The following is a 25,263-nucleotide window of genomic DNA, read 5'->3' as shown; positions in this document are numbered from 1 at the left end:
CCCGTTGGATAGTGGGATAGTACCGTAGGATGGTTTTCTCGGGGGTAGAAGCGAGGACCTGTCACATTACGGAGTGGAATTTATGTCCGATGCCCAGCGGCGTGACAAGTTGCCGCTGATGAACGGCCCCACCGCGAACTCTTGGCCCTCCTTAAGGATATGAACGGAGAAAGGTGGAGAAGGACGAGACCGAACGAGAATCCTTGCCTCTCCCGTCCGTCCTTGGCTTTACCTTCGAATTCCCTGAAACTTTTCCGCCTCAGTTTTCAATTTTAGTAGTTCAACTTCCCTTTCCCTTTCCCTTTCCCTTTACTCTATATCCTTGGTATCACTTCTTTGGAGTAACTTACAAATTTCGATATACAATCCTATTATCCACACCTCGTAACCCTGTAGTCCTAAATTCATAATTTTAGCTTTCATACATTGCATGACAGTTTGAAATGATTAGCAAAACTGGATCACAACATTCTCGTCTCAAATTATTTTTTATTTTATCCCATGATCCTGAACTTCATGGTTATGATCAATTACACAGAAGTTTCTTGGGGCTTTGAATCGTGACACGATTTTCTGCGAAAGCTCGCGATGACGTGGGTGGTGGTGGAAGAGAAAGGGAAGAATGGTTGACGAAGGGGACAAACAGGACGGGAGGTCCTTGTGGCCGCGGGGCTTTTAAAAAAGTCCCATATGATTTTAACGCCCCACGCAAGAAGTCGTTCCTCGTGCTAACGCCGCCGGCTATGCACGGTCTGTCGGTGATAAACACGCCAAGTTACGGTTTCTCGGAGCCGGGGACCTGTGTGTGTACCCCGTGCGTGTCTCGCGACCGTGGAATATCGCGTGCTCTCCACGGAGAAAGCGATGAAATTCGACGGGAGCCGATCCGATTCCTGTGCCCATCCGATCATGCCTCCTCTGTGGTGTTACAAAATAGATTTCATCATCCCATCCAATTTCTTCAGAGTACAAAAAACATTTTAATCTATATTTAGTATTATAATGTTCTGAATAAAAGTCATTGCAATATTTATTCCATGTGTCTCAAACATTCCATGTATTAAATATTTTATTATCTTCATTCAATAATTACTGAATTGCTCCTGCTAAAACAATTATTCACTCATAGATACAAAGCGTATTAGAGTTATTAAGTGTTTATCGAATTAAATAGCTTGACGCAAGACTTCTTAAATAGGTGATTCTAGCAGTACAAAGCTTAACGCATCTGTTTCGCATAAGCTTGTGCTCGTTGAGCTACCCCAGATGCCCCAGCAGGCAACCACTTTCTACCCTTGAGACGTAATAAAAAAACACGTGTCTTAACCCTACATACTGTCCTGTCACTCGCGATTTTTTACGACGTTAAAAGGTTGTATATTTTTTTTAAAGCGAATTTTCTCTCCGAGGCGCGATTTACATAAGAAGTGGAGACGATTTAAACGGAAAACTACAAATTCTATTCAAAGGCAGCATGGTTCTGTATAACTTTCTTTTTTATGTCCCAGGCGAGGCAAACAACGGTGGAAACTCTTCAGTGGTAGTACAAATTAATTTTGACAAACCGAAAGGAGTTTCTACGCCATACCGTAACCATTACCAAGGCTTGGCGTAGCCAATGGTAAAAATCACGAGCTAACCCGTGTCACAACTAAAGGCAAGTCTTAACACGGTGTCGGGCAACAGTCAACGGAACGTATATAGAGGGAATTTCTTTGCGATCGGCTTGCGGGTGTCCCCTTACGAATAGGTTCCAGGAAGCTGGGGTTTCGCGACGCGCGATCAATGCACGTTTCCTCGATCTCCTTGCATGTGCCAATGCACATGCATCGTGTTGCACACTGCAATATACGACGCTGTTCATTCCGGAAAATCTCTCCTCTTTCTAACTAGAATATTTCTAGAATAAAGTTGTTGCATACCTATCGTTGTACAATAGATTCGGATGCAATCGTTGGAAACATTGTAGCGAATCGCTGATATATTTTTGTTTTTCAATCGATTTCTGTTGGCCGATTAGGGTATCCCGATGCGTGTCAGGTACACTTTGCATAATGTTACGGTCTGTATAGACTAGAATACAGTCGCTGGCAACGTTGCACTCCGACAATCAACAGACTGCCATTTAGTTATATCTCGACGATTTTCTAGCAATCGCAAAAAGAATAGAACAGCGACTGGATACGTAGTATCCGTACAGATTGGGATACGTTTCAGTAATCGTATCTCAATCTGTACAGACGTTTACTTTATACACTTCATATTTCGCCTTACACTGTCAGTATTACATATTTGTTTTCAATCACTTTCTATTTGCTATTCATTGCATATTATATCCAGTTGTTTGCCTATTTTGTGTAATTAATATGGAGGTTCAATCGAACGGAACGAAGGTAGAAGCGACTGGTGAATGTCACAAGTGCAGAAGATCAATTGAGGACAGACAACCGGATGCAAAGTTCTACTACAATGTCAAACGGTCGAGCAGGAACCATTCTCGGTTGAATTTTTAGTAACGCATGCAATTTTTACGACGATGAAAGTTACGAGGATGGAAGAATCGAACGGACGAGCGTGAAAACGTGCTCGATAACCAGGCATCGGTGCGATAACTGGTCGGCGATGACTGTAAACCAACAGTCGTCAGATAGGAGAACAAGCGAGCGAAAACTTTCCGATGTCCATGCGACGCGACGTGGCCGATCCGACCGATCTCGCCGGCCAGATAACGTGTACGCGTCGCATCGTCTGAGAGAACGATACCGGATGGGAAGCCCGGGGCCCAGGAACACGTCGCTGGGCTTTCAGAGAGCAGCCGAGAAGCTAGCCAGATGAGGACACTTTCCGTGCTGGTGAATTGTTCGCGTCCAGCGTAGCCTCTATCTGATTCGTCGCGATACAATGGACCGCGTAAAATTACGTAGACTGTCTCTACCCTTGCCATGCGACCATCCCCGTTCCCTCTCGTTTCTCCTATACTAGCTTCCTCTCCGTTGGCTCGCGGTTCTCTCTGGTACCTCTCTCTGCGTGTATGTATGTATGTGTATGTGTGTGTATATGTGTGTGCACGACCACTCGGAGTATCGATCGCCGGAAGTTGGCCACCGCTAGCCTCTGGATACTTGCTGGACCGATATTCGGTCGACTTCACGGAGAACGGAGGGGGAGGGACGGACTTCGATTCCCACCGATGCGACGCGACGGAATTTTCGGAAACGGGGGAAACGTTCGGATTCTAGAGCCCTTGGGAATTTGTTTCGTTTCGCTGGTAGAGATTCCGTGAGATCAATTTTCCGAGTTACATCGAGAACTGATGGGGAAATATTTTTGCTAACTTACTTTTTTCTGCCCGCTTTGAGAAACTTGATATAGTTTTTCTGTTAAATTCTGGTTACGAGTATTGTACGAGCTATCAGAATTCAGAAATAACGCGTGGTGGCCAGGCAGGAAATCGATGCTGCAGATACGAAACAACCTCGAAAATTGCGGCGTATCAGCCGACAGAGGTACGATGCGCGCTTCCAGGGAATAGGAAGAGTTTACGTCAGTTTCAGGATTCGAGATACGAGGTACACCCAGTAGTCGGGAACTGGTTTATAAGTGCGATCGGTATCAAGCCGACTCGTTATCGTGATAGTTCGCGTTTTTCCCTCGGTATTCTGTTTTCCACCCGTGCCGCGATATCGACGTCTGTCGTGAATCGTCGCGAGAACAACGATCGCTATCTGGGAGCTCGCGAACAAAGCTGCCGTTGCAAATTTTACAAAACAGAAAGGGGAAAAAAGGAATCGCGCGGTACCTTGGCAATTCGAGCAAACTGATCGACGAAAAAAGCTATTCAGCGATTCGGGATATCCCCTAAATTACAACGCCATAACTTAGCAACGGCTCGACCCAAAGGGAGCACCCACCCATGGAATACTCGACCATTTAGATCTCCGAGGCTCGCGTCGAACGCGAGATTCGCGCGAGGCCGGAAATGCAAATGCGCCGTCGTAAATTTTGATGCTCGGGACACGAGTAAACAGTCTCCGGTCATACACACGGGCTGCGTGAAATCGACTGCACGGGCTGCGGCTGACTGCGTCGTGCGGGGAAAGCGTGAAGGAAAGTTTGAAAATTTATGCTCGACAAGGGCCAGCTAGCTAGATTATGCATCGTGCACGGCTGAGCATCCCTGTCGCCGTCTCAAGGGTCTTCTGTTTGCACCATTTTAGTCAAAACAACATCGTCTCGTTAACCCTGTCCTTTGTCTTCGGAGACTTTCATGACTGACTAAAAGTATCGCTGCGGTTTCGCAGACAGCACCGGCTATCGACTTTCCAGCCAGCTGAAACTTACAAAGCGCGTCGGATGTCCTGTCTCTTGGACAAAACCAGTCCGGACCCATTTGTCTACGAATTCCTTTCCCCTTATCTCGTCAATGATGTTCACTTAAACAAATTATCCCGACCCCGTGCAGCGCGCGTTCTAGCTACATAGAAAGTTGACGTCGATTTCTAACTTCCGTTTAATTTCCATACTGTTTTCCAGGCATCCTGCTGCTTCGAACTAGGAACTCTAATTTACATAATATTCTCTGTCCTAGATATATTACTCTCCCACGTGGCTTAATGTCTGGCATAATGAATTAGCAATTGGAATGTTCGGAGGGTCCTGATCGCGGCGAGAAGATTCGTATCGGCTGACAAAATCGGGCGGCACGATTCCGCACAAAAGTGACGACGGAAGGACAATCCATCGAGCAGGATTAACGGCAATTAGTCAGGACCCGAGGGCTCGTAGGCGTGGCGTATTCTGTCGTCACGCTGGACTACGGCGATGAGGACCACGAAGGAGCAACGCAGAGAAGAAACGTGGCAAGACGTTGAGAACGAGGGAGAGGTAGAGAGAGAGAGAGAGATACAGGACGGTGCAGCGTTTAGAAAGTTGAAGGAGGACGTAGAACATCCGTAGAAGTGGAAGAACGAACCGAGTCCTTACCGATTACCTGCTTGTTCCCCCGGGTGTTCCTGCCACGGTGGCCATAAACCAAGCATCGAGCATCAGGGTGGACACTTTTATGGTCGGCAGCTTTGTCTAGCTACGGCCTGGCCACGTTATAGTCGAAGTATCCTTGCCAATATAGCCCTGCGCCGGGGCAAACCCGAAACGGAAGGGGGGAATCGGGCAACGCGCACCGCAGGACTACTAGGATCATGCTGGACAGCAGGAGGATGGTCGGAACGAAGGAAGGAACTCATAACGTTTCGTTTCAACCGGCTGGATTGCCCCAATCGATCACCCACTGGCTTTTTTCCTGGCCGTTCCATGAAGAGAACAGTCCACAGATCCCGACCCCCGCTCTCTCCTCGTAAAAGATATCCCTCGACGATTTGTAAGTTCACTCTCGGTGTCGCGAGCGCCGCTCGAAAAGAATGTAACAGGAAATATCTTGCGATGGAATGCACACAACGTGAGAGATGGATCTTTGAGCCAGACACTGAAGTAGAATCATGCTATTTTTAAAACGCAGAATTTTTCCTCATCGTTTCGTTGACTCTAAACCTGTCACTTTACGAAGTTTTATTGTTTTAATTCCAATGCAACGTAGAAGTCAAGCATGAGATAGTACATAAAAGCAATTTTGTATTGATTTCATTCATCATAAAAACTAGTACTTAGTAATGTATCAGAAGTGATACTTTGAAATTCTTTGACGCACGAGGATATTTAGATGCGGCCGTGTCAGTTTCCCATCCCGAAATTCTACGACTATTCATTTTTGCCAGATGTATTGACAAGTATCGATGTCATTAGCATTCCGATCGATCCATTGCCTCGCCTTAATTTCTGACAGACATTAAGACAGACTGATGTCGGAGCAGGACGGCGCGGCACGGCGGATAGACCGAGCGAGCAGTCCTGCCGACCGCAGGATCAGGATCAGGCGGAATCGAGGGATTCGAGCGGCTCGCTCCCCCGTTGCGAACCACGGCGGACTTCAAAGAAGCCGGAGACTTCATCATCGATACCGGGTCCTGATCACTGCCGACAGATTAGACGCCTCTACCGTCCTTCCCTCTTCCCTTTTTTTGCCCTCCGCACCCCGTCTTCACGCTTCTCCATCCGCGGCCTTCGTCGGCGTGATTATAGATACATCGATCTTCGACTCGGGCTTCTTCTTGAACTCGTTCGGCTCCGTTTCGTGTGTGTCGCAACCGCGCTGAAACGCCCTGACACGTTCCTCTTCAAAACACGATCGTTCTTGCCCGATATGAATCCTCGGAATTGGATGTCAAGCAATTTTTTTTCTTTGCTTCATCGGCTGATCCGTGCCGATCGCGCGGCGTATATTCACCGAATGCGCTATTTGTAGGCGGAGATTGATGGTATAATGCATTAAACGCGCGGAAGAATGAGACGTTCCGTTCGCCATAAGTCGGTGTCAAAACGGGAAAGTTGAAAGGCGTCGTCGCCGCTTCGTTCGGTACCCGCCGTACGCAATCTTCTCTAACCAACGACCGCACCGCGAGTTCGATGCGGCTTCTCCCACGAGAGTTTCGAGCCGAAGTCTTCCCAGAACGTAATTGCTAGTCGAACCGCAGTTCGCACGCGGAAATAAGGAAACCGAGCAGAAGTCGGGGGGCGAACGGGGAACTTCTATTCGCGAGTACTCCTCGTTCGAGTTACAAGAAGAAGAAGAAGAAGAAATGGAGGAAGAAGAAGAAGATGGGGAAAGTTTTCATTTGCGGAGGGACGGGGGTCGAGGCCAATGGCGGCCTTAAATCGTTCGCGATTGAGAGGCGTCGCTTCTCCCCTCCCTTCGATCCTCTTTCTCTTCAGAAGACTCGCCGGAAGCCGGCCGGTCGACGAACAACCTGTTGACCGGCTCTCGCGTACGTGAAATCCTGCAGTTTCTCGTAAAGTACGACGACAATCATTAGCAGTTTTACAGCTGTTTCGTATAAATTATAAAATATGCAGATATGATTGCGTCTGGAGCGAATGCAGTTCTTAACAATAAATTTCATATTGTTAGGCTAATATGTAACACTAGACTGTAATAGTAATAAATCTCCAATTGGCGGACAATTCTAGAGGATTTAGATTAGCGATTGTAGTAATCCACAGACGTCATCAACCTATCAGTCGAATGGCATTAAGAGACACCTTTGAAAACGGAAGCCTGAGTGGGCAAATCATAAAAGGAAGGAAGGAAGGACTGCGCGAAACAAGGGTTAAGTTTCGTCAACAACAAATTGTTCCCTGGTGCTGCGTCTAATCGGCTTAGCAGCCACCTGTAGCCTCGAAAGGGCTTATCTTACGGGATAAGGTGCTTTTGTCCTTGAGGAGGGTTACGTTCTCAGGAAGAAAACTGTGTACAAGATTTTGGCACCTGTGACAGGTAGCTCTCGAGTATTTGCACTGCAACACGACCCTTCCGTTCGAAATGAACGGTAGATCTCTCTCCTTTTTGAACCCCTGTTCACAGTCTCATGTATACACGATTCCTCCTTGTTAAACTAGATCCGGCTGAGGATTGCTTTTTCTATAGGTATTATACACTGTACCAAGAACTGATATATCGTGCAAGAAGTTATTTATATAGAATTGTTTTCTTCTACATTCCATTCCAAGGACCTGATCAATTTTTTACTGCAGATTCTTTTGAAAAATGTTCGTCTGCCCTTTTGATTTCAAGCCCCGTCGAAAATCGCGCGGTTCCCCGATTCCGCAAGTCAACGGCGAACTTTGAGGTATCGCCGATTGGTAACGACCTTTTAAGGCGGCGTGGAATTCCGTGAAAAATCTTCGTACCTCCGAGAGGATGACACGGCAGCTTCTAAGCGGATTCGTTACATCAGCTACGTATCTACGTGGACTCGTTTGGCTACACGACCGGGGCGTTCCCGGGGAACAAGCGCAAGTGCGCGCGTTTTTCTGCTCCGTCCAAACAATGTACCGTGCACCGGCTCACGGGGCTCGATAAGTCACGGGCGAAAATCGTCGATTTCCCGGTGACCTTTTTTCACAGACCCTTTTTTCATCGTGTCTCAAGGATAATTCGCAAAGATACGTCTTCATTCCACGTATATCCTCGGAAATTACAACATTACAATCCTCAATTATGCTACGAATGATATTCAATTAAATGAATGTAACATTTCTAATATTGTTACGATTAAACATTTTTTTATATCGTCGGTAATGACAAAAATATTGTATAAATCATTCTAGGCTATTTTTTCTTTTGTAGTACGTTTACTGTATAATTTGAATAGAATAGAGGGAATTTTCGAATGTCGGTATGTTAAACACACAAAAAATTTAGAGTAAATTGGCTTCAAGAAATTAATAGAGGATCATCCTTGATACATATTTTCTGACGATCATTGAAACGGATGTGGACGAGATCTTTTTTCACGTGACTTTATAGAAAGATCGCAAGATCTTATCAAGAGGCCGAACGACACATCGCCCCCGGCCATTTACCTGTTCAGGAAACGCAACCGGCGTGCAAAACTGCACGTACCTACGATACGATGCACTGAATCGTAGACACTCGCGAGAGTTTCGCATAAGAGGGCCGGCGATATTCACGAGCACAAGCGACCGGGTACTCGAATAACCCGTCGGCCACTCGAAACCTGCGGAACTGGCGATATTCCAACGTATGCGCATGCATGGAAGGTCGAGTGCGCGCTTTTTCTACTTTTTTTTATCCCTCCCATTTCTTTCTTTCTTTATGTTCCATCGACCCGCCGCGAAAATATCGCCGACCGATCCCCGATGCCGACTCTTCCGTGCGATGAATCGCGAAAGCGGATCGATCGACCCGTACCTATCGACCGATCTTTTTTCTCCGCCCGATTAAAAAACGTTTAATACCGCGCGGCGTGTAATTAACGAAGAAGAATTTCGAGTGGCGAAAAATTCCTGTGAGAAATTCCTGCAGAAGAGATAACTTACCGGGTTTATGCATACCGTGCGGCGAAACGCGGCGGCCGGATCTGAATCGATCGGTTCCCTCGGCTAGACATCGGCGGATAGGAAGAGTGAGAGAGAGAAAGAGAGAGAGACGGAGGACGAGGAGGGGGCGGGAGGTAGATAAATGCAACACAGGCGTAAAAAAGCAGAAGCGCGTTTCGGATAAGCCGGTGTGCACGATAATTATCAGCCACCCACGCGACCGTCGAGAGTAAACCTCGTTACGCGGCCGCGAAAGAGCCACGCGCAAAACTCTCGAGATCTCTCGAGCAACCGTACGCGGCTAGGCGTCGGCCCGTGTTAATCGGCTAAAAAAATGCCAATCTCCTGATCGACGTACCAGAAAATAGAAAAACTGTTGCTCCCGTTTATTAATCGCCTGCCCGAATTATCGTCCTACTGACTCTTTTTATCTCGTCCGATTAAATCTCCGATAGAATCGTTTAATTGAAAATCAGGAGTATCGATGAGCACCGCCGCGTCGAGTCAATTTAAACGAGCGCCATCGTGAATGATAAGTGAAAACAGTGGCTACACCTACTACGTATTATGATGAGGTCACGTGGGTGGGCGATCGATTTTCGGGCGGCCGTTAAGCCACGTCCACACCCGCGAAATCGGAATCGCGATCTGTGCCGCGGCGGTGGCGGCATGGCGCGGCGTCCAGCCTGGAAACTGATAAATTGCGACTTCCGCCTGCGTTTCGATCGGTGCCGCGTAATTTCCTGCGGAGTAGCCGGCTGTGATGGAGGAAGAGAGGGACAGGCTGGAAGCCAGCGGCGATCGGAAATTGGCCCGATGACATTGATTAAAGCGTTTAGCGACGGCGACAATGTCGTAATTATTAATCGGTGACGCCGCCGCCGCCGCGCCGCGCCAAGAATTCCCGATCCCAATGATGCACCGTTACATCTCAATATTCGAACCACCGTTACTACATCTCAACAATTTTTATTGTTGGACAAACACGAAACAGAAATAAACATATAGAAGAGAATACATATTAATGAAAAAGTAGTATATCATATAATTTGTCTTGAAATAAAATAATTTCATGTACCATTGATTTCTACATTTATATGATCATTAAATTTCTACCTCATCAGTTATTTTAATTTTCTTGAACGCCAGTAGTGGATGCGCATCCATTAATTATGATTAGATAGTACAGTATGTAATGTTTATGCAAGAACTGGGATAATGCAATGAATGAAATGATAATGGATTTGAAAGTTGAATAAAGATGCATGACACCTCTTTACTAGTCTTCACTTATTAGTTGGATGAAGCTTGCTTCCACACGGATCCCGAATAAAACATTAGATTCCACCAATTAGAAGAATGATTAAAAATATTAGAAGAATCATCCATAGCTAAATGATACGAAATCTATTTTTAGATATTGAACTGAGTATATAATGTCGCAGCTAAATCGCTTTGATCGAGAAATTAATTACGGCGACGGTGATGGGAGTAATTAATATTGGCTTTGGTAATGGGTATACAGGTCCGTTTCTAATCTCTATCGGAAATATAATCGATCCTGCGGCGGCGGCGCGAGGGAAATAATAGCGCGAAGGAAGTACGGGGAAAAAATAAGAGAAAACAGAACGGAAAAAGAAAGCTGCCGAGTCATGGGGCAAACGAGCTAATATTTTCGCACCTCGCTTCGCACCTCCGATTCAGGTAGTAGAGGCGTCTGCAATGAATTTCATGCTACCTGTCGACTTGCCGGCGTAAGAACTTTTCAGCGAGGCAAGAAACCTGGATCGCAAACAGCGATAAACAAGTAATAAAAAACATTATCTGCGGAGACAACAGAGGGGAAATACGAGTTAGGAGAAGGAACTGCGGAAGGAACGTAACCGAGTACAAATAACCGAGATGAGGGATCAAACAAATTCACTGGTTGTTCTCGGTTGGTGTCGCACGTGACGACGATCTCGGCCGAAGGAGGAGGGACACGGTTGAGAACAAAAACAAACAGAAATATTGATTAAATGAGTGGAACAAACCCGTAATAGCAGCTAGGCAGAAGAAACCAGCAAATGAAGATAAAGAAGGGAACGAAGTGTGCCACCTAATGGAGAAGAAATCGCTGAAAAAACAGCCGCCTGAGGTGCAACGACACGAGGCTCGTTGCGTAGGAAAGAAGACGAAAAAAAAAATACGGACACGATCATTTGGAAGAAAGATGCGAAGTGGAAGCGCGGGGAGGGGTGAAAATAAGTAGAAAATGCGGCAGCAACGGCAGCAGCCAGCCAGCAGCAACGTAAAGAACACGAGAAGGAAGCGGAGAGGCGAAGAAGAAGCAGCATCGTAGAAGAAGAAGAAGCAGCAGCCGATTTATTGGCGAGTTTAAAAGAGCTCGGACCCTCGACATAACTCAGCATTCGTCTGATGTTGACTGAGTGGCCGACTCGCGGCTGCCAGAGGCGCGGATAGCTACGTACCTGTGCACCGCTCGTCGTCGGCTACCTCGTCTGCCAATCAAGAAGCATTCAACGGTACTAAGTGGCTCGGCTTAATTAAGCGCGCACGGACCAGACGCTGCGGCCCGACGTCGGAGAGAGAGAGAGAGAGAGAGAAAGAGAGAGAGAGAGAGGCAGTAAAGGAAATTGCAGGACGTCCCGACGCGACGGATGGACGGACGAACGGACGGCTCATTGCATCCTGAAATATATGTTTTTCTCGGGGAAGCCGTGGCGCAGTGCGATCTCGCGGAAAATCGCCTAGACAGCGGCCGGCTTTTCTTTGAAAATTCTCCCCATCTAGGTCTAACCCAAATCACTGCGCACGACTATACATACTCCACGCACCTCGCTTTCTATGCTCACGTTCACTTTCTTCTTTTCGTCTCGCCGCCGTGGGATCCTACCCGAAACGGTGCTTGCGTCAAAGAAAATAACTTGTCGCTTCGTTTCCCTTCGTGCCTGTTGACGAGTCGCGAACAAATTCGAGAAATGCTCGATTTTCCACGTGAACAAGTGCTCCTCGGACGAATTACAGTTTTTGAGAAAGTAGCCAGGATCGTCGTTTATTAAACGATTCTCGAGACTTCACCAAATCATGAGGGAAACATATCAGTGCATGCATGCAGGCGCATAACCGCTGCGTAATCTGGCGTGTCATTCGATTGGCTGCCGCAATAAAATCGAATGACGAGCCAATAAAATATTTATAGAATCGTATGCAGGCCCCAAGCGACGCACAATCGACCTCAAACCCTTCGCGCTGTTTCCCCGATGGTTACACAATGTTTACCCCTCGCTAACCCCCTAGAGGGCTGCCTCCGCGTTCTCGCATGCACCTATGCGTGTATATACTATAATGTCTACACGCGCATTATATATTGCACCAGGAGGAACGCGGAGAATGCTCTCCGATCGAATCCCTAGCGTGGTGGTCCTATTAACGCTCCTCTCGCCTTTCTCTCATCTTGCCTGGTTCTCTCCGTCTCACCACCTTCTTCCCTCTCCCTTCCTCTTCCTGTCATTCCAGTCGCATCTTCCCTTCTCCGCTCGTCATCTTTACCGCTTCATTCGTTCTCTTTCTCCTATGCCTCGAACGTTCTTCGCTCGACGCAAGTACGTCTTCTCTCGATAGTTCTGATCCTCTTGGTTACGGGCAATTTTTTTCTCAAATCGTTTGAAGTGTCGAAGCATGCCGAGCATATACTCGTCAGACACGTACGGGAAATTAATAATCTGACTGATATAAGCGTTGAAAAGTAACCTATTTAATACACTTGCGATTAGGACTGTTGCTTTTTCTCTTGTAAGTCGCATGATTACATGCGAAACGAACCTTTTAAATACCCTCATGTGTCTTGTGATCTCGTGTTCGACGAATAGTTTTTAATGGTTATTGATAGAGTATTGTATTATCTTAAGTAAAGATGAATCGTTATCAGTAAAATCTTTTAGTAAATGATAGAAACTTGAAATTAAGTAAAGAAATTTGAGAGATTGTTTCGTTTTTACAATATCAACGAGGATTCTCTTAGTAAATTTTATTAAATAAGAAGAACTTGTTTAAAATAGAGCAGATTTAAGTTTCATTGAAACAAATAGCCGTCGTTGGTCGAGGTGTTTTTCATTATTCATCTCCCTTTCACTTGTTCCGCCGATCGTCGATTCGACTCGGAGTCCGAAGCCCCGAGTCGATCGGAGGTCGAGCCCGGGTCGGGATCTAAGGCCCGATCGACATACTCATTCGACACGCGTGCAATCATTTCTAGATCCTCGAATGATATCGATGACCCTGTTCGCAGCTGTGGGACCGGCCGAGTCACCCTTTTTCGCGCAGCTGGCCTTCGCGCAACGCATAGCATCTCTTCAACCGAAGCTAATCGAGCCTTGCGAACACCTCTCGATTTTTATCGTCCCCGACGTAATCCTTTCGCGATCGAATTCGCTCCGCACTCTATCGGGGGTGTATTAAACTGTCGTTAGAACGAAAGGGGTGAATCGTGTGTAACTAGTAACTAGTGGTGAGAAATGAATTCGAGACTTTAATTACGAATTAACACTACTTATTACTGTTAGTAGGATCGAGTTAAGAGATTTAAAATCCGTGATGTAATTTCCGAGATCGTGGATGGCATTTGGAACGGTGATTCTTAAATCAGGAACGACGATGAAGTTACCACCGGGATTCCATTCCGAATTCGAGGCCATTATACCACGGGACTCCCATAAATACGTGCATCCCGAAGATGAACGTTCTCGGAAGGATAAAATCTAATGTATGCAAATCCCTGCGGCAGGCCGCGTCCAAGGAGGCTCTTAAAACAGTGGTTTCGCGGAATCGATCCATAATTTAAAATCCCACCGCGTGTCATCTACGCTGTCCATTTCACACCTCAGATATTAGTAGGCCAAATGCATCCTATCATTCCAACTGTGTCCTAAACATTGTCCTATTAATCAATTGACTTTTTTTACAAAATAAAAAATATGTAAAATATCTACAATGAATTAAATAATATAATAACAAATGAAGAGAGATTCTACATGAATTACATTTTCTTATGATTAAGAATACTTGTTTTTATATTAAAGCTTTCAATGAGAAATATCTAGTGGACAAATAAATATATTTCTGTTCTTTATGAGAAAAATTCTCCTACATGGGCGACGGATGATCTAAAGAATTTCATGCAATGTGTCTCAATAAATCCTTGAAACGCGAAATCCTCTGATCAAACCAGCCGCCAATTAAACTCTTCCAGTAGCGACCTTCTGTTCAAAGGATTCCGGCAAAGACACAGACAGAAGTCCGAGCGGGGAAAAAAGGGAAGAAGGAATGGGGAGAGGCTGGTCCATTCTGTTTGTTTTGCTTATCTCAGACAAATTTGCTGTCTTGTAAACGACACCGAAGGGTCGGCTTGACAAACTGGGGTGCTTCTGGGAGGAGCCAACCATGTAAGGACGCACGCGGACAACTTTCGACCACGTTACCAAAGGACTTCGGTCCTAACGATCAAATCAAAACGCGTAGTGTAACTTCTTTTCTTATCTCAGATCGTTCTATTCAGTTCTGAACTTCTGGAGAACTTCCTTCAATTATATTTTCAACAGACATTTCGGATAAACTTGTAAAACTTTGATAAAACTAAAAAATCAATTTAATATAATTGTCTGTAATATTTGTTCTAATTTTATACTTTTCAACATTTCTTCTAATTTTTTAATGGAATTCTGTGATAGAGAAATCTGTTTGATAAGAATAATTTTTCTGTGGATGTAGCAAATGTATTTCTACCGATTGGCCGATGATTAATGTCACTAAAATCCCGATGCCTTTAATAAACCATATTTAATCGAACCCGTTCCGGACTCGCGGGAAACGCGAAGAACAATGTCTTCAATGAATCGAGGCCCTCGTTGTTCCCGAGTTTCCGAGCGAGGAGAATCGTACCGATAAATCAAGCTCCTCCCTTAGCGCAGGAAGAATTCAATCGGCCATTTATTCCCCTCCCATGGTAATTAATTATTAATTAGGATTACAGGCTCGACCCTGGGGGCGGCCTCTCTCGACGACGTAACGACTTCCTTCTTCCCCAGTAGCGAAGATAAACGAGTAAAGCCTGGAAGACTGCTAAGTAACTCCATGAATTTTCCGCCAGCACCCTCGACTCGTGCCTCTCGGGGGTGTAGCTTCTAATCATCCCTATCTCCTGGCCACACCCTTGTCTCGCAACCTGACCACGAAGGATCCTCCGTTCCTTTTCTTCTTTTTCTTACAACTATCTTCCTCGTTCGGGGATAAATATCGTCTTCTCTAACTTGGCACTCTTTCACATACACACACACGCGCGCGCACACACACACACACGAACAGGGACGTGTACGCGTGCGTGCACACAGTAGCCTCGGTCGACTTTCGAGCTCCATTCTTCGAAGCTAATGCGACGTTCAGCCGATGTTACGCGAGGGTGGGTGTTGACGACGAGGCTTAACGAATCTTGAAATGCCTCCTGACATGTATGTCCGGCAGCGTGTCGCACGCGACCTTTTTTAAATCGATTCCTTGTATTCTGCCTCGACTTTCATTCTCGGTTCCCCCTCTTTCATTTCCAAAAGGACGTTTCTTTAAAATCGTCGCTGAAGTTTTTTCCACTAAAATTATACTACAAAATTTTGCGGGTTTACGAAATGAATTGAAGAGGATCGCGTGTAAAATTGAATTCCGCAGGTAAGGCGCGAGACGGCGGCGATGCAGTGGCAAGAAAATCGTCGGTATCGGCGGGCAGGAAACGAAGGGCGCGAAAGGAGGGAAACGGAAGTAAATCATGCAACCCCCGTGACGACGTCGCGCGATGACAAACGAGCACGTCGACGTCATCGTGCAAGAAACGCCGGCGACATCTGATAACGACCTTAATCGCATTAAGGCTCAACCCCCACCAAGATTGCCCGGGCCAACGATCCTCCACCGACCGGCGCGCGGCGTAGCGTGGCGTGGCGCGGTGCGGTGATCGTGTCCCTAATGTCCCGAGAAAAGCACCGTCGTGATTGCGGATAAATCGTCCCCCGACAAACTCGCCTAATATATTTCTTTGCCTCTCATTCTTCGCCACTCGGCTATATCCCGCTAATACAAACGAACGCGTGGCCCGTTAACCAATTTTTCACAGATTTCCCCGTTGCCACAAAACCGTGTTTAACGATTCTCACCAAATTTTATCTTTCCACGCGATTAATTCACAAAATCAAGAGTACATTAAATGAACAACCAGCGTTTCAAGAAATATGGGATTTAAACAAAAGACAAATTGGTTAACTTTATTTGTCCTCCTGCAACGGATTTTATCAAAATTAAATCCTAATCGACGAGTGGTTGACAATGAACGTAACAATGTAAACGTACCTATCGCACTCCAGAAAGAGGATGCCTGACTATAGGGGGTTGAAAAATCGAGGAGGGAGAGAATCGGGCAACCCTTTCGTCGCACAATGCGACGTTTCATTATTAAGCCTGGTAACGTGGCGGCCTCGAGGCGAGCGGGATTCAAATTAAACGGGCAAATATTTGGGTATTTTATTTCCGGCGGAGGACTCGCGCGCCGTGCCGGGCAGCGACAACCAATGCACGGTGTGGTGGTTGGTGGGCGTTTTGTTACCTATTCGCTGACCAGGCGAGTTTAATTCGTTTCGTTATAAATACATCAGCGGTGGTCGCGCTCGGGAAATTACCTTTGCCGGCATAATGGCAAAAACACGAAAAGCAGCACGGGAAATAACGGGCCATACGCGGGGGGGTGGTAGGAGGTTGGTCTGCGAGAGCCGATTGAATTTTGCGCTTGGCCACGGAGCTGAATTATGAAAAATCGGTTCGATATTTCGAGCCGGCGCGGCAGCCACGGCGAGTCGCGCAAAATCGGCCCGACCACCGTTCGTTAAAATTCATGCGCACAATTTGGACTGAATCGCAGCCCTGTTTGTTTCCTTGCCAGCATATTTACGGCTGTTCCGGCCGGTTCCTGTTCGCCAAGCGAAACTCTACGCCTCCAATCAGCTCTCTTTTTTTATTCCCTTCCTCTCTCTGTCTTGCGACGCGAATTATCGTTCAATTAAGCCGAAACCTCCATCAATTAAACGTAACTATCAATGCTACCACTGCTATAGAATTAATAAAACTTTTTTTACGCGTTTAATGTTAAACTGTTGATTTGAAAAGCTTCATTTGTAGTTCATATGCACCGTTTTGCTTTTTCGGATTTTAGGATAATAGGATATTATAATGCGATAAAATCCGCTGCATAATTCAATAATGTGCTACTCGTGAAAGTATAAGCATAATATTTATCAGATTTAGAAACAAGACAGATTAAACAGAATATCTGATGTAATTAACTTACTGTGAAAAATTGACTGTATCATAGTATTATCTTATTAAGGATATTTAATACTGTTAAGAAGAACCCCGAGGATCAGAAGTAAATAAAACTGAGATCCAAAGCTAATTGAATCCTTACGTGACGCATCTCTCTACAATTTTCCTTTCCTGACAAGCGCTCACTAGAGCTTGTTCGCGAGATCACACGTTTTTCTTGCTCCTATTCATTACTATCAATCACTTAACATTCCCAGGCGTTATTTGCAACAGTCCTGCGATCTTAATGATGGTATTATAGTAAACACGGCAACGCTACGCACTTGCAGTCGTGATGCACGCGATTGCACGTGACAAATATACCGTCATAAACAGCCATGTGTGCGAGTATGGCATGCGATCTTGAATTAAAAGTAGTGCGAAACTCAAGTTCTAATCGATAGAATGCTTTGTAACTTATATTGTGTAAAGGATATTTGAGAGTTGAGTAAGAGTTGGTTAATTCTCGAAGAATCGATTGACATCCAGCTAGCATAAGGTTCGACTGACCTGACTTGACCTGACATAGAAAGGGTTCTTTTACTGCTACAATAGCTAAACCGTTGAATCTACGGGAAAATTGTATAGGACCTTTCTTATAGAGGACGACGAGATCTACAATTTCTGTATAAAAATTTTTCGCTAGCGTCAATAGTTAACGAATAATTTGCAAGAAACTGTTTTTTCGTTTTTCGTCAATAACTCGTTAAATATTAATGCTAGCGAAAAAATTTTGTACAGAAATTGTAGATCTCGTCGTCCTCTACAAAATGATCCTATAAACGCCCCCCTAAGTCCATCCGTTTGGAAGTTATTGACGAAAAACGAAAATTTGGAAGAAATTGAAGGGGTACCCCTTGGAAAAATCTCGGAAAAATCGAAAATTTTTTTTTGTTGTTTATTATTAGCAATGTTCTTCCGACGTCTGATTTCTTTTTAAAAAATGCATTTCTAAAGTGCATAAACTTTTGGGATTGACTATATAGCCAATACATCCTTAAGTACAGAATAGGATACAATCACTGGAAACGTTATAGTCAGTTGCCGATCGATGTCTGTATTCTGTGCATATATTTTATATAAAAATAATCAGTTCACAAACACTTGAAAATCACCGAGATACAGCTGAACGACTGTCTGCTGATTGTCGAAGTCCAATGTTGTCTGCAATTGTATCTCAGTCTGTACAAGTTTTTATATTATTATGATCATGTTGCAATCATGCTACGAAGATATAAGATTATTCGTGGTAAAATCTTATAATACGGGAAAATCGAAGGCATATATGCTCGTTGCTGGACGCGCAGCGTGTCGTCGTGCACACGAGGCGATTTGTACTTAATTAAGATTACGCGTTGATGAGAACACGCGCGGCACGCGAGTCAAGATATTCGTGGGAGATTACGTTGAGCTGAGTCGTGCTCGGTTTGGCTATTGAAGGTAGCAGTAGTAGACAGTAGGCATGTTCTTATGCCAAGGCTTGGTTGTGCTTACGCGCCCCATAAGTTAACTCCCAATGCCCGTGATCTCTTTTTCATTTTAGTCTGATTGAGTTACTCACCATGCACGAACGGACTCCGAATAACAACCGGTTTCTGGGTTCAACATTTTGCGTTCACTCTCTGACCTGCAACAGAGAATTAAACCGATTGATTAGCAGCGATAAATTGTAATGTCTTATATTTTAAGTGACACGGTCTTGTTGCAAATGCAAACACTGTAACAGTAAATGCGAAAATTGTTCTTAGTTTTGTTTTATCAAATGTGTCCACCCTATCGTGAATTCGTAATACATAGTGGATATTCTAATGTATGAAAGCAACCAATGGAACAGCCGATCATTATCAGGTGGGATAGAGTCGAGTAAACCAACGTATAAAGGACAAAGACGATGACAAGGTGTAACCAGCGAGCGCTGGCTGTCCTCCGCGAGACGCGTGTCGATAAATTTATCGGCATCGCGGTGGTTTTATAATAAAAACGAGTCGACGGTCTCATCAGCCATTCATGCTGGACGATACATTTACCCGGAGTACCGAGAGAAATTTATTCGACGCACCCTCTCCGCCTCATCCTCTTCGATTCTTCTCCCTCTTCCGTCTTCTTTCCCTCAACATACACCCCCCCTCCCCTCCCCGCCGCAACGCTCTGTTTTTCTTCTTTCCCTTCCTCTCGTATCTTTTTTCCCGTTTTATTTAGCGAACACTGGTACAGCATGGCGAGTTTCACCGCGTTATTGTCATCCTACGTGTGTATCGTCGATTAAGCTGCGTGTCAGCCGACACTCTCTTTCACCGCGGAGTAGAAACGTTTCCGTGTTGCACCGCACGCAGCCGGAGATAAAAATGTGACAGCCGTTCTTGCTCCGTGAATCGTTCTCGACACACGCCTCGCGAAATTCTAGCGGCAATTTTTCGACGTTCCAACGACCAGCCTTTCCGTCTGTTCGCTTGTCAGCCACGCGTCGTTGCTTTTTGACAAGATCAGACACCGAACTCGTTAATTACCGGTGCTGGGTCACTTGTTGCTGCATTATGACGGACACTTAGCATCCTTTTTATGGAATTTAATTTAAACGCACAAAGGAACTTTCATTGACTTCTGTCTTGACTGACAATGTGTCTTTAAGTCGTTTGTTATATTGCATTCAATCGTCAAAATTAGTTAAGGGGGTAGATGACTGATAACGGCACGATAAGGCAGAATGTCAATGTTTTCCACAAAGTTAGCTAAAATGGTTATCCATCAAACACAGCAAAAAACGTCAAAATTTTACTGACAAATGTTAACAAAATTACGTCTATTACTTGAAGAGTAGGCTGTGTTATAAAGAAATCATTTTTAAGCAAATTTTTCACCGAACCCGATAATTCACTTGTACTTGAGCTCTGAATCGAATTCAACGGTGAATAAATTATTTCCAAACAACTGACTCGTTAGAAGAACGTATAAATATTTAATTCAGTTAAATTGGTTCTCGGGGGAGTTCTCGTTTGCTTGGTGTACACCCTCGTTTATCTTCTCCATTACGTCTACTTCTGTCGGGCGTCGGAACCACCCCCACGAGGGCGCAAGAAGATCACGAGTAAATCCTTTGATTTTTCAATCGGGCCGCGGGCCATTGTTTGTGTGTTGTGACAGGGAGCATTATCGGGCCCGATTATGAGCCGGTATTAACGGGGTAACTCGTGAGAACCCCATCTGGTCGTAGAAAGGGCGCGGCAGCCGCGGTCATCGAGGGTGGAAATCACTGTTCGTCACATTCGCCGCATTACGCGGCACTCATGCACGCAACTTGCGTGACCATTCCATGCGGTTTGCGTAACTCCGTGTCTTCACGTACAGTCCCCCTCGGTATCATTAGATTGACGCATATGAAACGTCCTGTTGTTTTTTTACTTTTACATTTCTCAGTGGAAGAAAACTATTATCATATTTTATCGTATTGTCTACTATTATAAAAATAATTAAATGTAGGATAACTTAATTAGAAGTAATTCGTAATTGAACAAAAGACATCGTATTAGAATTTTCATTAACTCAATTCTAATTCTGTTAATTCTTGAACACTAAACTGAAGTACCCGATTAGGATCATGCCTGTGTACACACTATTTTCAGATCAGATTTATCTGTCTAATATAGGTAATTATTTTCGAGGACTGTACAAGGGTTGGCGTGCGTACAGGAATGCGAATTCGCCGCGGTACCGCGCCGTAACTCGAAGGGTTCAGCAGGAATGTGATTTTTGGCTACGAGGGTGAACCGCCCCTTTCGGCAATACGGTCCGCGCGTGATGTTCGAGCCCGTCGATTCTTTGTGGTTTTCTCCTTTTTTTTTTTCATTTCATCTACTCGCCTCGGAATACTTGCTCCCCATGAAATTATTCACCGTGAAAATCGTGAACCACAATAACGAAACCCAAGAAAAATGTTGTTCCATCATACCATTAAGATGAATCATAATAAGAATGCATCAAGGAAAAAACAAGGTTTAGGAGATGAAAATTGTTGCATTTCAATCGCCTGCGTAATTACTAATCTTTATTATAGAGTTTTTGTTTGAAGATAAAAGTGTTCTAGCTACAGAAATGTCGAATTTCGTTTGGAGCTCGTGAAACGGAAAAGAAATCGCTGACTCGATGTGCTCTGGAACATGCAAAACGATGTTCGCGGAATACCGCGCGGAACGTGATGAGTGGCTCTTAATTCACGTAACCGGAGAACGATCGTTCTGATAGTAACATCGCGTTTACACGGACGAACCGGATCGCGTTTCAATTCGTCGACAGGTTGCGAATAATCGTGGCTGATCTGCGCGCGGAACGTATCGCGAGCCTTCAATTATGCAGTCGGACCGGCCGCGAATAAAATTTCACGTACCACCGAAATTCGAGCGACCATACACTACGCCCGCGCGCAGACGAAACCGTCCCGCCGATTTAATCAATCATCAAAATCAATCGGACCGCTTCTATCCCCGCGGGAAAGTAATTAGGCGATGTATAATTATGGGGACTAACGCACCGAGAATGTTCAATTCTTTGTGAAAATGCGATTGAATAGTGCTAAATATTGTTCATTTGAACAAGGAATAATTTTGATTAAAATTTTCAACTGATGGCATGAAGCTAACGTTATCATACACATTTTTAATCATGTGTTCATTATATGATATAATTTATAATAACGTGCTTCATCCTGAGTTTGTATGTAGTTATATGAATCCTGATCAGTCATAACATCATTGCGTGTTGCACATTATATGTATTTGGCCACGTTTCTCATAAGATAAACAGTTTTCCTGCTCGACCATTCCCGTAGCATTTAATATACCCTAACCGTAGCTATTTGTCAAACCTGTCGATGCTTAATGACTAATCGTCGGCAGGGGTGTTCGTTCCGCTGTCTTCGGGTGTCCCGTGAGAGACGAGCAGGTGTAAGGAAAAGTAGAGGAGAAGGAAACCTAAACCGGGCGATGGTAGGAAAGAGAAACGAAAATTTCAGGATGGAACTAGAAGGACGCGGTGCGTTTCTACGTTGCACGGTACCTTTCGTTCTCCAATCATTTGTCAAGGTGACAAGGCAATCTCATCCTTCAGCGCTATCACCCTCTCTGAGTAACGCGAAATTCGTTCTCCAATTTACGTTGGATGTGATCGATCAAAGTTATTTGAAGACTGGATGCTCACTGTGTTTGCCACGGAAAGTATCGTTCATTACTTTTCGTCGATTTTTGTCGGAAATCAGATTTAACAGAGAAAAATAAAAGATTAAATTCAATCTAAGGAAAGGGAGGATGGGAAGGATGTGTCTTGCCGCGTAGTGGAGTAAAAAAGAGCCGCGATTTCAGAGAGATAGTTGGAACGGAGGTAGGTTTGGACTAATCTACCGCGGCAATCCGGCTAAAAGTCGTCGACTTCAAGTATCGTATCCCTCGCGACGTAATCGTTACACTCAAGAAGAGTGGTTGCCTCATCCAGCCGCACAGCAAACGCCTCTACTTCCATTAACCCACCAGAGAAAGATAAAAAAAAAGAAATAGGAGGAAACCCAGAAACGCGAAACATAAAAAAATCTGTACATTTTCCTGCTTTTGCAATTTGACACAAAGTAAATGACACTTTTCCATGGAATACACAATTTGTGTACCCGATTGCAATGAAATCTCGTCTTCAGAATTCGATTAGGAACACAAAATATTTAATTTAATTACAAAAGTCTCAAACAAATCTCTTGTTACGTTTTAAATATAATTTAATTGTGTTATATTAGTTCAGAATATGAAGTAAGGAGAAATTTCTTTCTTAATTGGACGAGAAAAATGTCTATGATATTTCCTTTCCCTTCGCAAATTTCCACAGAAATCTCTCCGAAAAGGAGAGAGAGCCGAATCGATCCATGTTAATAATCGAGTCGAGCGCTACGCAAGTACCGTGTCCCCAGTCACATAATCACTGTACTTAAGGGGAGTGCTCGCTCCACCCGTGACCGGGTTCCCACAACCTCGTCGTCATTAAACGACCAGGCGAATCACGTCGGTCTCCTGTCCCATGCGATCGACCATTTTGGCAGGTGCTGCGTTCACGGATTTCCCATAAAACCGCGGACCAGCGCTACGCTTTAATTACGGTCCCCCGTGTGACTTTCAGTCTCCCACAAAATTCCCATGCAGTCGATGTTGATAATTTATACGAGTTTATGAATCATCAAAATCGTTCACTGCTGTTTTCATTGATTATACTGTTAAAGTACGATACTATTATCGTCATCGCATCGACATTAATTAAACGTGAGCAGCCATTAAGTAAAATCAAATCGTAGCGGACTCGTCGAAATGTACAGGAATGAAGCAAGCTAATGTTGTTACGCGTCGAGGATCCAAAGGCGGTTAAACACGACTTTCTTCGACGCTCGACTCGGACTGGTGTAACAAATCGAGCTTTTAATCACGAGTGGCTCGCTGCCTCTAGTCATTTCGTCTAATGGGGGCCTCTTGTTTAGGGCGCAGTGCGGTAGGTTGCCCGGCCAATTTCATCCTGGGCCCGACGGATTCGACGTTTTGTTCAAGCACCGAGCTGGCCATTAGTCACCGTTTGCACCGGGATACGACGATACCGGTCACCCTCCGATCAGGGGGATCGTTTTCGAGGATCGGGACACGAACACTCGATGAACTCGAGTAGAACGGAAAGGAAGCGGGATCCTATTTTAGTAATTCGAGTAGGTGCCTGTACGATCGTTCAGAAGCATCTGACATGTTTCATGAAGTAAAATTTACTCCGTATGATAAAACCAAATCAATTAATCGATACAGTTTCAAATGAATTTGACGTGTACATTTTTTGGCAGCAATCTCTTTTAAAAATAACTCGTTCAGGAAATTGCCTACACGGTTAATCGTAAATCGCTGCGACCGGAAGTGCGAACGAAAATGAATCTGAGGGCGCGATCGATCGCACGCAAGTGAGAGGGACGGTGAACGGCGGACTGAGACAAATGGAGGAAGGAGGATCCATGGATCCATGGATCCGAAACGTGACAGCGCTCGGCTGAGCGTGTATCCCACCTGAAAACCGGAAACCGGAGTTCCCCTGCGAAGAGAGAGAAGGCAAGCCTACCGGAACACCGGAACCGGAAGGGTGCGGAACCTAGGCGACCGACGACGTGCCGGACAGTACCGGCTCGCACTGATTACCCGCTGATGAAACGTACCGGCTCGTTGACTTCGGCCAGGGTCGTCATTAGGCACGCGGTACGCCCCTGTCGCTGCGTTGCCGCGGCTATGTGAAAATCATGCGAGGTCCCACATGACCTCGCTAAACTAACGTGAAAATAACGCTGATCTCTAAAAAAAACGTACTGGCTCAACAAGGTAGAGCAGACGATACATTTATAAAGAAGGACTGAAATTTCGAAAATACTTTATGATGATTTGTACATACCATCTGTCAACAAGCATTAAGAAATATTGTTTAGCATTATCTTTCATTATCAGATTCATTGCGTGCAGCGAACAATTTATAATGTAATAAAATACAGTGAAATAGAAAGATATTTTTATGGCTGCGACATATGACAAACGATGAAGCATGATTAAATAATTTTCAGATGGAGAGCTCCTTTCTTTTGAACTGATAAATGCATTCGACAATTTTTCCGAGACTCGTTTTTGAATAACGATGTTCCACGTCTCTTCCCGATCCGGTCATTTTTATTGCTTCGCGGGTTTACGTGACAATAGGCCGCGTGTATTTTTTTTGTAGGTTCGACCGATGGGAAAAAGCGATCGTGCCCGGAAGTGGAAGTGGAAGTGGAAATTGTGGCAATGAGAGCGTTGCCCGGCGTGGCTCTTATCGAGATATCGCCGGTTTCTCGTTTCCGCAATTTCCTATCCGCCATGGCTTCGCACGGCC

At 45.0% G+C, this 25,263-nt stretch overlaps 1 protein-coding gene across 4 annotated transcripts in view; it reads right to left on the bottom strand.

The window, feature by feature from the left end:
• Positions 1-25,263, bottom strand: part of SoxN (SRY-box transcription factor soxNeuro) — a 93,933-nt gene that overhangs the window by 26,900 nt on the left and 41,770 nt on the right. For all 4 annotated transcript variants that reach the window (XM_018038017.2, XM_026811010.1, XM_018038016.2 and 1 more), the window contains exon 2: positions 18,911-18,976. In XM_018038017.2, coding sequence (XP_017893506.1) covers positions 18,911-18,976 — 66 coding nt within the window. The remainder of the gene's footprint in view (positions 1-18,910; positions 18,977-25,263) is intronic.

Source organism: Ceratina calcarata, unplaced genomic scaffold (assembly GCF_001652005.2).
Source record: "Ceratina calcarata isolate Rehan_Ccalc_2016 unplaced genomic scaffold, ASM165200v1 scaffold180.2, whole genome shotgun sequence".
In the NCBI taxonomy this organism is placed as follows: domain Eukaryota; kingdom Metazoa; phylum Arthropoda; class Insecta; order Hymenoptera; family Apidae; genus Ceratina; species Ceratina calcarata.
This window is presented reverse-complemented; position numbering and strand designations above follow the sequence as displayed.